Below are 14826 nucleotides of genomic sequence, written 5' to 3' on the forward strand. Positions count from 1 at the left end.
TGCAGAAGGGGGGAAGGCATCATTTTGACCCTGGAACTATGAATGCAGTTTCCTTGGTCCCTGACATCATTCCCTTTACTCCAAGAGTCGCAGGGGGATAAAGCAGTGGACCTCTGTCTCCATTAAAACTCTGCTTCCATTAAAGGCCTCGGGTAAATGCTTGCCTTCCTTCCTTCTGAAGGGAGCTTCCCCAGATGAGCCTGAAAGCTGAGTTCTCATTTTGTCATCATGCTCTTTCTGATGACCGAGGAAGCCAGTCCAGAGTAAACTGCCAAAGTCCCTCTCAGGGTAAGTATTGTTCCATCATTCAGCGGCAGCTGCCGGCTACCGGCTATCCATCCATTCCCGTCTACCCTATCCACCGAATGCCCCATCCACCAGGGCTGAGAAATGACCCCTTAAGATCTCTGCTTTCTGGTTGAGTGTTCATGCTGCAAGCAGGGCTTGCTGTAAATGTGCAGACAGGGAATTTTAAACATTGACTATCTACCCCAATAGACCAGATGATTTAAATATGTGTCTTGCCTATAAACCAAGAACATCTATGGAACAGTAGGGGCGTGTCGATGTTTGAGGAAGAGTAGGGTGGGGCTTGCTGCTTCCTCTTTCCTTGATAACGGCTTGGTAAGGGTAGGGAAGCTGTTGCCCTCACTACTAAATCCCCGTTTCCTGGAATTGCTGGTAGAACTGGGAGACCTTGGCATTGTGGGAGATGCTGCATATACATATGCTGCCTGACAAGGAACAGGAGGACTTCAAGGCATGTCTGAGGTGGAAGAGAGAAAACAGATGAAGATATAGGAGTAGAAGGACTCACAGGGTGGTTGATGCCATGAGAAGTCTAGAAATTATATATATGTACATATATATATATATATATACACATATATATAATAAACTATATATAATATACAATATTATATGTGTTTTATATGTCGTATATTATGTATATGTATATATGACATGACTTGGAGAGTCCCATTAGAGTTGGCAGGGATTCTGGGGTAGGAGGAGGTGGGAGCTGTAAAAACCCCAGTGACTACGATGGCCAGGCCAGAGTTGCATAAGAACAGAAACAATGATAGGCAAATCAGCATGGTGCATTGAACTGAGGGTCCATCCATGCACTTCCTATCCAGCCTCCATTTTCTTATACAATTCTGAGTTCAAGCAATCCACCCCTATCTCTTCAATGCACAGAATGAGGGTCTGGATCAAGGGCGCAGACACAGCATACTGGAACTGAGGCATTAGGGTTTTTTAAAAGACAAAAAACAAACACACAAAACAAAAAAACAAAACAAACCCCAAATTGTTACGTGATCTGAAGAGAAACCAGAGCATGAGATATTGTTACTAGACAGTAGAGGGCGCTGCTTCTCCAACAGAATTCAACAGAGAGGTACAGGAAGAAGGAGGTAAGTCTGCATGAAGGGTACTAGTGGGTTGTTGCTTTTGCCGTTTCTAAATATACAATCAGTCTTCAGAACATAATAAACAGAATGATGTCCTTATGAGAAGTCACAGAGTTTCCCCTAGACAAACTCAAACAGCCCAAAGGGGGGGCTAGAAGCCACTTAGCCATCATACCACTTTGGCTTATGCCCAAATAGCATGGGGCCATAACCGTTAATGCTTCCCTACTAAAATGGAAAAGAAAAAAAAATCTCCGTCATTTTTAATAACTTTATTCCCCAAACTTCAAAATGAAAATTGCCAAGTTAAGAACTTGCCTAGAAAAAAAAAATTCTAATTTATTATAAAGAAGGTCCGGGGCTTGGGAATTTTTTAATGCAGATTCCTAATTTTCCAAAGTGACATTTTCCTGTGCATTTGAATAGATTATGCTCACTATTGCTAGCCCTTAGCACAACGAGAACATTATTAAAACGACTGCACAGGTCTCTGAGGAGAGGTTCTGCTTCTTGCCCCCTTTCTCATTTTGGGGACTTCATATCAGAGACTGTCCATTCCTTGCCTGTGAAAGAAACTGGGTTTCTGGGGAGGTGACGTGGAGTTCTGTCACATAGGGAACAAAAGTCACAAGATTAGACCTGAAGGGGTAATGAAAGAGTCTCTCTCATTTCTTGAGACCCCCCCCCCCCCGTTTAAGATGAGCCCCTGTGTGCCTGACCCACAGTCCTATTATAAGGCCTGGCTTTCCTGAAGACAGTGTCAGAGAGCAGCTGGTTCTTTAGGATAATGACATTACAAGGGAAATAGAGCGGAGTTTTCCCCTGAGGAGCTGGGGTTAGCTCTTCAGAGCTGAGAGGGAGGGAGGCAAGGGGACCAGCTGTGTGGAATGCTAGTAGCCAAGCATATATACCCCAGCCCTAAAGAATAGGGAAAGGGACTCCTGGGCCATCTAACTCCAAAGACTTTTCTTCCATGAACCAGAAACCTCCATAGCCTCTGTTTGGGAACCCTTCTCCCTGCTTCTTTCCCCCACTTTATCACTGCCTTAACCCTTCTCCCTTAGCTTCCATCTTCATCCTAGTTCTTAAGGTTGAAACGATCCAGGGGAGGAGCGTGAAGGTCCCGTGCAGAGCAAGCCTGGAGACTCAAGGGCATGTGCTGGCAGGTCACTGAATGGTGAGGGGTTTTGTACTTTCAGAGCGAGAGGAGTCAAAGATGGTTTGCAAAGTGGCCGCTACATCATCTGGGAACTTCCCAGAGGTTGAGAGACATGGTGCACAGTACAGGTGCTCCGGGCTCACAGTAAGCTGGAGCATGAGCAGGCCATAGGACCTAATGTGAACGAAGTCCCCTGTTTCCAAATCTCAATGCTAGTTTCCAGGCGGTCTGTGAGGATGACGCAGTTTGAAATGCTGCTATGCAAGGGATAGAGAAGGTCAGAGGATGGTTTCTGCAGGGAAGGTGGATTGGCACACAGTAGCTCTTCCCTGGGTTAAACGCTGAGTGAGCATTCTAGTGGATGGGATTCACACATGTGCCCGAGAGGTAATGATTGAACTGAGATGGACTCGCCAGACTAGGGTAGAGAAGGAAGGAGAACAACAGTAAAGGGGGCGTCTCCTGAGAAAGCACAGCTCCAGAACTCAGGCTTTCAGGGACTCAGGGGCTGCTGGGAGGCACCCAAAGCAGAGATAAGAAGGGATGGGTCTCAGGAACCGCAGCAGCCCAGTCCACACAAGCTAGAAGCTTCCAGGAAAAAAAAAAAAAAAAAAAAAAAAGGAAAACCAGAGGGAACCGAAGTATATTGGGAAGACATTGCTGCTGACAGCGACAGGTTCTGCAACCACAGAAGGACTCTCAGGAGAGCATAGAGCTGAGGCTGGAAGATAGGAACCAGGGGAGGGGGATTGAAGTCATGGACCAAGAATCCTTCTCTTTCTAGGCAGAAGCCCAGCAGAGCCTTAAGTGATTCTTCTAACAGGCAGGTTAGCAGGGCTCTGGACAGAGCGCTCAAGAGACCAGGGGAAGGGAAGCAGGGATCTCCTAAATAGGCTATGCAAATCGTGTCCCCAGATCACCACTGTCAATCTTGCCCCCAGCAGTACTAAGGGCACTTAGTATTTTCCAGTGTCTACAGGGCGAGGGTGGCAGACAGGGCGAGGGTGGCAGACAGGGCGAGGGTGTCAGACAGGTCGATGATCACAACCAACTCCAAGCTATGGTCCTGGTAACAAAATTAACCCAGTCAGTGTCTGAGCCGGTTCTTTTGTCACATCCAACTCTTCAAGGATCTGTATGCACCAGACCAGACTCTCGAGAAGCCTCCCCAAGGCTGACAGGCAGGCTAAAGCTGAGTCAAGACTGTGGCCTGGGAATATCCCAGTTCCACACCCACACGGGGTTTCCAAGGCTGCCGTACCTCCCCACTCTTCCCTGGCGCACTCACCTGGGGGCTGTCCTGGTAGGGTGGGGGAGGGACATTCTGCGTGGCCATCATTGTCAGAGCTGGGGCTTGGGAGGCATGTTGCATCATGGGATTGATTCACATGGAGGATCTGAGGGCAGAAGAAAAGGGGCCGCACAGTTAGTACAGAGTCCAGGCAGCCCAGGGGGACTAATCAGCTCCACATTCTTTTTCCCCAACCCAGAACACCTGGAATTACGGGACATGCAGGGAGGGACTGGATGCAGTTTCTTCAGGGGAACAAATCAGAGGTATGGGAAGGGGCCAGGTGGAGAGAAGTTTGCTGTGCTATTTTGACTCAAAAGAAATAATATTCAAATTATATGTAAAACAGTCTGTACCCCTGCGGTGATGCTTGGCTCAGCATCAACTCTGGTTGGTAATGGGGAGGCAGTGGGTAGCTTGACCGAAGGCAGGCTTGCTTCATCTCTCTGCCTTTGACAAAGGTGCTCCTTGCTCCACTCTTCACAGGCATTCAGACCCATCAGCATTCCCCTAGGCAGTAAGCCCATCCGTTTCCAACTGCTGCATTCTCCTAAGCAGTAAGCCCATCCTTTTCCAACTTCAAGGCTCAGGGTCTCCAAGCACCTGGCTTACCCTCCCCAAGTGTGCTCATTACACCCCCTGGTGGTAGCAAAGAACTCGGGCCATCAGCCTTCTTCAAGACTAGTCCAGAGGTGGTCTTCCTGGAAGTTTCCGGGAAGGGAAAAAACAGGAGAGTGCAGACACCAGGACTTTCTTCAGTTTGGGTTCAATATAGAGTTGCCAGTGTGTAGAGCCAGAGTTACCAAATGGATGGCCTGCTTCTTACATAGGAGATAGGCCATGAGGAAGTGTGTGTGTGTGTGTGTGTGTGTGTGTGTGTGTGTGTGTGTGTGTGTGTTTCTTCATGGGTCTTCTTCACTACATTCCACTCCACCTCATCACCAGTAAATGAACTGCCCCTTGGGGCCTCAAAATTTCTCCTTGAACTAGACCAGGGCTTGTAAGTAGAGACATCCTGGCAATGCCACCCAGGGAAACTGAATGCCCAGAGAGATGCTGAGTTGCAGTGGATGCCCTGAAATATTTAGAGCCAGCCACTCGCAGGCTAAATGCTGATATAGCACTGCCCAGCACAGGGCAGGAAAGCCTGAAGAACACGAAGAGGTGGAAACTCTCTCCTGGGTAGAGGGGGCTGGTGAGCTAGAAGTCTTTGAGAGCCAGTGTTCAGATTTCCCTGTCTTTCCCTGAAGGCACTTGGGGGCTCTATCAGGTCTCCCCTAGCAACCTAAAGGGGTCATAGAGGTGCCATTCAAAAACAGATGTTGGTCTCAGGAGTGTGTGTGTGTGTGTGTGTGTATTGTTGCTATTGTTGTTGTTGTTTGTTTTGTTTTGTTATTGTTCTTTCCAGGGAGGGAAAGAAAGATCTACTCTGGCCTGACCTGAGTCTCCAAAGTACCAGGCATGCTTTGACCTCAAGCGCACAAGCAAAGCAGTGGGGATTCATGCTCCCTTCAGCAGATGCTTATCACAACATATCAGCTCTGTGCAGGGAACTGTGCTAAGGAGTGAGGCTGGATGGATGAATGAGGCCAGATCTTCTTTCCAGGGTGGGGGGTATGGTTGGTAGAGGGAGGTGATAGTTTGGCAGGAAGGAAGAAAATAAAGTGGGGACTGGTGAGGACAGTGCTGGCTGAGCATCTTTACTTCGAGGCTTGCCCTTCTCTCATTCTGACCTGCCTCAGCAGACTGACCATGGGCTGCCTTGTGTCTATCTTAATACATGATAGGCACTGAGACCCAGGCTATCCTTAGCACAGGAGCCCAGGAGAGAGCAGAGTGTGAGAGTCTCTCTCCTCTGTCAGGAAAATTACCTACGTTTGTCTTCATTGCCCAGCTTTGTGTGGATTGTTGCCAGTCATAGTAATCGAGGGCAGACTAGAAAGAACCCCAGAAGGAAAGAAAGGAGGCAGATTATTTCCTCCTCCTCCTCCTCCTCCTCCTCCTCCTCCTCCTCCTCCTCCATGCTAGAGATGGATTCCAGGACTTTGAGCTGTTCTAAACATTTACTCCACCACTGACCTACACCCCTTGCTCAGAGGAAAATTTCTTGAGATACTAGAAAGACCTTCAAAAATGAAGACTTTTGAAGAGAGACAGGTTGGGGCGGGGGCACACATAATCCTAGCACTGGGGAAGCAGATGTCTATATAGTGCATTTCCAGGCCTCTAGGGTCTACATAGTAAGATCCTGTTTTCACAACCCTTACACTTACACACACACACACACACACACACACTCCCCAAAGACGTTACTAAAATGAGTATATGAGCTCTCTCTTTTAAAACCTGGGAGAATAAGGAAATAGAGATCTTGAGAGATGTTAAGAACTCTGGAAGATAAAGTAACTTTGACTGGGCCTTGGTTCTGGAGCGCAGGGTGGGCCTGGGAGAGAGGAGTGCCCCAAAGCATCAATCTCTTTCAGTGACTGAAAAGGCTGCAGGGTTGCAGTACCAGAAATCTCCAGAAGAGGGCGCACAGGGCAGATACACTGCTAGAGCAATAACCAGGAAGGTTGTTTTGTTTTGTTTTGTTTTTCAGCCGACTGGGGCAACTATTTCTTTCAACACTGGGTTTGAGTCTTTTGGTAACTTCATTCCGTAAATGAGAAACTCACAGTGAAGGTAAGGCAAAGAAAGCTCAAATAGAAAAATTATGATTAAACAGAAAAGTCATAAATCCCCACTCTTTCCTTAGCGCTCCCATAACGAAGGCAAAGTCTGTTTAGAGATGGTGTCACTTGATAATGTCTGTTGTAGAGCAAGGAAGGATAGCTGAGAGTGTTCTGATCCTAGAATTAACCATCCATGAGGCGAAAGCAGTTTTCAGTTCTGAGCCTGCCAGGCTGTGCAGCAAGGATGCTAGCTGGCTCCAGCTCCTCCCTTTTTTTGGCGTCACCAGAAAAGTTCCTAGGCCACTGCTCTTGCCCTCTAAGGATTTTCTTTTTCCTAAAAGAGAACTGGAAGCTATTTCAAAAAAAGAAAGAAAGAAAGAAAGAAAGAAAGAAAGAAAGAAAGAAAGAAAGAAAGAAAGAAAAAGAAAGAAAAGGCTTAAATTACTTTCTCAGCTCAGACAAGCACAATCGCTTTTGGAAACTTGACACAAGAGCTCAGCTGCCGGAAGACCTCTGTACTCATCTGGGGAGTCTCGCTGTGTCCTTAATCCCTCTATCTATGCATGCACCTCATCTTGCTTCACCCTTGAAGGGGCATGAGCACCATCCTGGAGAGGAATGTGGGGATTCTGTCATTCTGTCAGATGTAGGTTCTGGGATGTAGGGGAGCCCTTTAGCAATAGCTGGGGGGGGGGGGGTCTTGGACCTTTAGGGAAACCTGCCCTATACGCTTTCTTCGGCAGCAGGAAGAGGACCCAGTTCAGCGCTCTGGGGCTCCAGAGCTTTCTTCAGCGGTTCTGCGGGGTCACTGGCCCTATCCAGAGACCCTCTCATTTCTGTCATTAGATGTCACACCAGTGCATTCAAGGGACCACAGCCAATGCCATAATCAGAAGGCTCTGAGGAACATTTACACTGGAGAATTGCTTAGTCTGGACTCGGCTTGGGAATTTTCCCTTTAATGTTGAGACCTTTATGGTGGGGAGGGGTGGCGGGGGAGGGGGACCCTATGCATCACTCAACTCCACAAGATATCCAGGAGGAAGTAATTTGTATCACTGATACTGTCATCATCGAAAGGTTCCAAAGTGCCATTTTGCAGCCCCAGGAGCCAAATGAGGTAATGGGAGATTGGGGCCCCAAAGGTGGGTACAAAATACTCTTCACCCCGAGAAACAGAAATGTACAGCTCAGGGGTGCCCCCTCTCCATGCCTTCTTAGCTCTAGCTCCCCAGAGGCAGTGCCATGATGCCCTCAGACTGGAGCACAAACTCCACTGTGTTGACAAACATAGGCTTAGGGAAAAAAATTGCCAAGCTCGTTAGAAGGAGCTCATTAGGACTTGTTGACATGAAACCCATTAGACCAATTAACATTCCATTAACGGCCTGGGGCACCAAGGGGTTAATGCTGCTGGGCAGTAATTGGGCAGGGGTGTAGGGGTTGGGGGCTCAAGGCTTTAAGGATGAGAAACAAGTCTAATTGGGAACTGTCTGGCCAGCCTGCCTGACAGCATTTGTTCCTGGCCCCTGACCCTAGCTGGGACTAAATTGTATCCTCGTATCCGGCGCTGAGGTAGAAGAAGGAAAGAAAGTTCAAATTTGCTCTGACCCCTTCCTGTCATGCTCCTTCACTCCAGACTGGAGACTGGGCAGGTGGATGGCATAAAGAATGGGGGGCAGGGGGCTTCCTGCCCTCTTCAATCCTGAGAGTTCTGTTTTCTTCATCTGTGACATTTTCTCCTTCATTCCCTCTGGTCTTGTTTTATTCATTTTATTTTATATTTTATTTTTGAAACAAGGGTCTTCTTCGATAGCTCAGGCTAGCCTCAGACTCACTGTTTCTGCCTCAACCTCTGGTGTAAGAGCTGGGTCTTGTACATCACATCTAGTTAGTTCGGTATCTTTTTCTAGCTCTGAGATCAGAGAGCCCTCTCCCATCCAGAAACTGGTTTTCTGTGATATTGCCTATTTTTTTTTCTAAGTAGAAAAACACGGGAAGTTTCAAAGCCTAATGTATCCCAGGAGTGTGTGTGTGGGGGGGAGGGTACCCTGCCTACCTCCAATAGCCCTTAAGAGAGGCCCCACCCCCAAGGGTTTCCTTGCTTTGGTGCCAATGGAGTCTATAGAAGTCTCACTCCACGACTGGGCCTCAATTCCCCCATCTGCAAAACCAGTTGAATAAGATTTACAAAATCCCAGGATCTAGCCTGTGCTTGGGGGTCCAAAAGTCTGAGTTCCACAACCTGTGGACGCTCTTGTGCAAGTCACTTCCACGTTTGGACTGCGAAAGAAAAGAAGCTTCCAACATCTGCAAAAATCGTTGCGCAGAATTAGCTTTCCGCATATGTTTATTGAATTGAATGCCAATAATTGTACTGTAGCTTCCTTCCACAGGTCAGTCAGTTCTCAGATTCTCTTCTTCCTTCCCCCAGTTCACTAGCAAGTGGCGGTGGGGTGGGAGTGGGAGAGGGAGAGCAAGCATCCTGAGGCTAGCAAGCCAGGAGTCCGCCATCATCCTATTCCATAGACTCCTAGATTATTCCTCCACCTGCATCCCCAAAGCCTCCCTCTCCGAACAGCTGCCCCGACCAGCGGTTCTGACGTCTAGACAGATTTGTAGGAGGTTGAAATAACACTGTGAACACAGCAGGAGGGGGTGACTGACTGCATTAGTAACCTGGCTGGCTTTAGCTTCTCCTTCAGGGGCAGCTGCCTCAACCTGACTCAGCCCCCCATGACCCCCCTTCTTTTCTTCCTTCATCGACTAGGCTTGTCCCCGGTGACAAATGATGCCAGTTCAGCTCCCCTTCCAAGATGCCACCTGTAGGTGGCGTTGTGGGGCCCCTCTTTAATTGCATTATATAATATAACCTGTTTACTAAATCAAGTAATCAGTCGCCTCAGGATTTACAGCTTCTGATGTGTATAGAGAATTGGACTTTGAGTCAAATTTAAAAACAAATAAAAATGAGAGGCAGCTGTTGCTGATAGTGTGATATTCATCTTTTGGAAACAAATTCACCCCAGTGCTATAAATTATGCCTGGAAAAAAAGTGTTGTTGGTGGGAAGGAATTGGCTAGGTCTCCTCTGCTGGCAACTCCGAGCGATGAATCTTGAAATAACGGTGTCAACCTGTCACTGATTTCATGTGACTCTGTGGATTTATCTAAAGAAACGCAGGCGTGTGGATGCACACACACACACACACACACACACACACACACACCAGGTCTCTGTGAAACTCAGTAAGAGTTAGAAACCATAAGCTAAAAGCTGAATTTCTACAGGAATTCTGTGGTCCCTGGGATGGATGCCTGCACTTAGCATAGGACAGGACAAGTCTGAGGCCAGAGGGGGATGGAGGAGGGGGAGGAAAAAGGAGGAGGGTAGAGGAGGGGAGCAAGGGGAGCAAGGGGAGGAGGATGGACGAAAATGAGATGCACCGATGGGCTACAAAGTTCTAAAATGTGAGCAGAGACTTTACACCTAAGTCAGTTCTTCTGATTGAACTGTTTTCAAAGGAGGGAGACATGAAGGGTCTTTAAGGTGAGGGCTGAAGGACCCTGACGTAACTCACAGCTCATCAAACACTGGAGAATCCACTGTACGAGATGACTCTGGAGAGCACTGCTGGGCTGAGAGAAAGCCTGTGAAGTCCAGAGACATGAAGGCCAGAGACTAGCAGATGCCACTTCCTAGGCCCCTGATTCCAGGCTGTTGAAGGCAAGGGGGCAGTCCTTCATTTGGTCAGATCAAACTCAGAGTGGGTCTTAGAAGGTAGGTATGGAACCTGTGGCCCTGTCACTGAAAGGAAGATGTGTGCACAGGAACTAAAATGCGCTAGCTCTCAGGTCTGAGTCCTTAATTTCTCTCTGTCCCAAGGATGGCTCGTTCTACAGTTACTCTTACTGCACACTTACAGCCACTCAGTGGGACCCAGGACACGCTGCACCTGGCCCAGAGCCTAGGTTTTTGCAGAATGACACAGCCAGAAGGGTCACTTCTCCTTTGACCCCCTAGCTCCTGCTGGGACACTCCATGAGTATCTACTGACCTGAGCCGAAAGTGGCGACAATAACAAGGCCACCAAGCCCGCTGGCCACCTATAACTCTGTGCTAGTGTTCCTCTGCTATCTTTCTAGGGTTTCCTACACAGAAGGCGGCGCCAGGTCATGTCCTAGTACCATGATGCTGGTCTCCAGGGAACAGAGTGGAGATGTGGCAGATTTTACTTAAGTGATGTGAAAATCTCTTTGCCTTTGTCTCCATCGGTCCTAAGTGCCTCACGGAGAAATTGAGGAATACAGACCTCCTTTTGTCTTCTCACCCCAAGGAGCCGTCCTACTCCCAAGGCCCTCCACACATCAGCTCTCTCCACCCAAAGCCCACCCTGCGGTTTGCCCTTTATACAGAATAACAATACTTCACCATGAAGGTGACCAAAAGAGTGTTTTCCCCACAGTCATTTATGATTCAGCCTAGAGATTGAGGACCAGTTTGACCAGGTTTCCCACTGTCTTGCTCTGTCACCAGGAGACATATGGTCCTAACTCACAGAGGTCCCAGCTTATCAGGGCCCAGAGTTCACCGGCTACCACCTACCCTCAACTATTCCTCCGCAGCAGCCATTCCCCAGTTTGGCACAAGAACACAATCCAAGGCCCAGAACCCTTTTCCTCATCTGTTCCCACTCGATACCAGCTCAGCAGAATGGCGGGGCCCATAACTGCCGCCTCCCTGCCTCGCTGTCACACCTTCGCTGGCTTCAAAAAGCCGCTGATATATTTTACAAACTGAAACAGCAATTTAATTCCCCCTGATAGCAGCAATTGTCCATTAGATCTTCCTACCGAGGAGCTTAACAATAATTCCTTTCATCCAACTGCTTGCCTCTTCTTGATCTGAGAATCAATCCCATAAATAGCAGGCAAGAGTTTGCACATTACTCTCCCCCTCCAGCTTTTAGCATTTTGATGAAGATTCTCATCTCTTCTTTAAACACTTTACAACTTGGCAATTTTTCTCCCTCTGGTTCCTTTAAACAAAATAAAACAGCAGCCCAAAACCGGAGAGGGGTGGGGGTGGGGGGTGGGCGTTGGCTGTAAGAGGAAGCATGGTTGCTCTCAAGCCCTTCCCAGAAGAGTTTGCTCCTCCTCATGCTGGGAAGCAGAGGGTGGCTCCGGGACTTCTGATGGGGTAGGCTGCTGAAAAGGAGGGTGCCACTCTGCCCTGGTGGGGTATCATTAGCCTCTTAAACTTCACACTCACTGAAGTTGGGTCTTGCCTTTGCCAACAGTGTTCAACTTAAAGAAAATGTCCCCCTCCCCAACACCCTTCTGTTGTGCCCAGAAACGGAAGAGGGGAAGCCTAGCAGCTGTCTCACAGCAAGGGCCCCAGTTGCCTGCCCAACCCTCTCACCCAGCCCTCAGAATTCAGGTTGAATCCTGAACTCTCTTTCCCTTTTGTTTTAAAACAGGCTCAGGCGAAGGCTCACTGGGGTCAACTGAGAATGACAGTGTCTGGTCACTGCCATCAGTCCCTCCCACTCTTCAGAAGGCTGGCTTCTAACCTGAGCTCCTCCTGCCTCAGCTCTCCAACCACTGGGGCCACAGCCATGCCCCACCACATCTATTTACCCTCCTTCCTTTTTCAGGCCAGCCTCCTTTGAGTCTACATCATGGGCCAGAGAAAGAGAGGAACGGGGAAAGGAGAGGGCTTAAGGCCTTTGGTTCAATCTTGTGTCTCTCCCTTTGCAATTCCAATGATTATCGACAGAGGAGAGCCCTCCCTATCTTCCACTGGGTGTCGGTGGCGGGATTGCCAGGGCACCAGGGAGCTCCAACCTGGCCTCCTGAGATATCACCACGTGTTCTCTCTTGTCTGCACACACGAAGAGAAACAAGTTCTAAAGACGAACCCAGGGATGCAAAGTCCCCCTCGACAGACTCGATTCCCAGGTTTGTTATTATTTATGGAGAGCTGATGGCAGCCTGGGGAGCAGAGCTGAGAAAACAACACAGGCCTGGCCCAGGAGGCTCACAACTCAACAGAGACAAACAGCCCAGACACTGGTGATTCAGGATGATAGAAGCCAGGTGGCTGCCTCCCTGATGCCCCGGCGGCTGCCTCCTCCCTAGTCTGAGGGCTTAGGGCGGGCAGAGTGTGAGCTTGAGGAACAGAACAAGCAGGGAGGGGCCGGAGCACAGAGCAGGGGCCTGGGAAGTCTCTTTAGTCTATTAGCTGAGGCAGTCTCAGATACCCGTGGAGCCAGGGCCTCTACAGAGGGCCTGCCAGGCCTTTTCCTCTCTAAGAAATACCAAACTATGTTCTCTGGCTGGTTGATACCTGTCTGGAGCCGGTTGATATGTGGTTCTAATTTTTTAAGGCTCATCTCCAGGAAAAAATAAAACAAACTGAAATAACAGTCAGTCTTTGGTCTCAACAGTGGGCGTCCTCCTCCGGTTCAGGTGGAGCCCACCTGGGTCCTCACTTCTGTTAGAATGGGGGCAAGGTGCCTTGGCTCTGTGTTCCTGATAGCCCAAGAAGCAGGCCACAAAGGTCGGAGGATGGCAGCTAAGGTGTGAGGGAAAGTGAGACCATACTGGGCCCCAGACTCAAATTCAGCTGGCACACATGTCCTTGTCCCTGAATTAAGATGTAAAGTTTGCCCCCTTTGCTATCTCCCTCGTCAGTTAGGATGGGATGGTATTCTGTATTTCACAACCATGTCACTTTTCCTTCATCAAACACTTGCTCCAAATCCTGGACCATGACGCCTTCCGTTACCTTCTACCCCAGACCAGCCTCATAGAGTCTTGCAGAGGGCAGACATGGGGCACCACTTCAGGACAGGCTGCTCCAAACACTTCTAAGTCATAAAAAATTCCCATCTCTGCCACATGCCCTTTCCTGCCCAGCGACCTCTTTGCTCCCTGCATAAGGACATGGCTACAGCTTCCATTTTCTAGGTGTTGTTTTGTGGGGTTAAAAGTGTGTGCAACAGCAAGTTCACAGGCTTCTTTTCCTGGTGAACATTCCTTCATGGCTACACACCCATTACTCTGGATTTCTGTTAAAGTGCAAATCTAAGACCTTTTAGATGCCACTTAGACCTCAGAGAGAAGGGGTTTGTTAGCTTCTTTCCTCCTCATTAATTTTGATGATGGCGAGACAGTAATATGGAGCGAATAAAAAATTGGCATTTAATGTGCCCTTAGCTCACACTGAGTGTATTACTAAGCACATATGGATACCCTTGTTTTTTTCTCTGCCATGTAGAGTCATGTTGTTCCAATTTGTGGATGAGAAAACCGAGGCTTAGACAAGTTGGGATCATTTTTAAAATATTTCACACAATCTGATTGAGGAGTAGGAATGTTTCAGGGTAAAAGCAGGAAACATCTGGGGGAGGAAAGTGACCCCAGAAACTGAGAAGAAGCCCAGCCCAGGGAAGGCAAGGTGGTTATGGAAACAAGATGCCATCTTGGACTTAGCCCTGTTCAGAGACTGTTCCTTGCTTTTCATGTGGTCCAGACTTCTGAAAATCACATCGTAAGGAGAATGCTAGTGTCTTCTGTGTGTGACGTGTGGGCTTTAGTGACAACTCATGCACATACCTCCCATACCTTCCCACAGTGGGGCTTCATCATCTCCCACAGGGGGGCCGCTTCTTCCATGTTGGTACTGTTATCCTGGTAGCAAGCAGAGCTGGTCCAAATGTATGCAAATATTTGATTGCATTTTGCTCTTGTTATTTTATAGAAAAAAAAAGTGAATGAGAGGGAGATGAAAAAAGAAAATGCTGATACCAGAGATAAGAATGGGGGGGGTGTCTCGTAACATGATAAAACCGAGACAAAGATGGAAAACATTTAGCGTGCTGAACGCAGCAGATCTGGAGTCTCCTTCACAGATTCACTGGACTGTGTGCTCAATTAGGAGGGGAAAGAATGAAATCAAAGAATGAACACGAGATAATGAGTGTCTGGTTGAAGACTGCACCTCAGAGGCATTGGAGAGTTGGGAACCTGATACTGTATTTCCATGTCTGGCAGGAGCTTGAAAACACGCGCTGCAGGCTCAAGCCCCAGGCTGCTTGTTCCTGATCATACGTGCCACCATAGGATGAGCCCGCTTGTTCCTGATCATACATGCCGCCGTAGGAGACCAGCACTCTGACTCACGCTGACCCAGGCTCTGTCAGTGCCTCCTGGTCAGTCTGGACGCAAGTGCCTCGTTGGGGCTTAGGTGGAGTAGGGGAAGGGGAATTTTGCTATTGACCTTCTG

General features: G+C 48.5%; 1 protein-coding gene across 4 annotated transcripts in view; it reads right to left on the reverse strand.

Moving 5' to 3' along the window:
- The window catches only part of Pknox2 (PBX/knotted 1 homeobox 2), a 261265-nt gene that overhangs the window by 73170 nt on the left and 173269 nt on the right, over positions 1-14826 (reverse strand). For all 4 annotated transcript variants that reach the window (XM_021207266.1, XM_021207267.2, XM_029543247.1 and 1 more), the window contains one exon: positions 3863-3971. In XM_021207266.1, the coding sequence (XP_021062925.1) occupies positions 3863-3949 (87 nt within the window). In that variant the 5' untranslated portion in view covers positions 3950-3971. The remainder of the gene's footprint in view (positions 1-3862; positions 3972-14826) is intronic.

This window comes from Mus pahari, chromosome 10, assembly GCF_900095145.1.
Source record: "Mus pahari chromosome 10, PAHARI_EIJ_v1.1, whole genome shotgun sequence".
Classification (NCBI taxonomy): domain Eukaryota; kingdom Metazoa; phylum Chordata; class Mammalia; order Rodentia; family Muridae; genus Mus; species Mus pahari.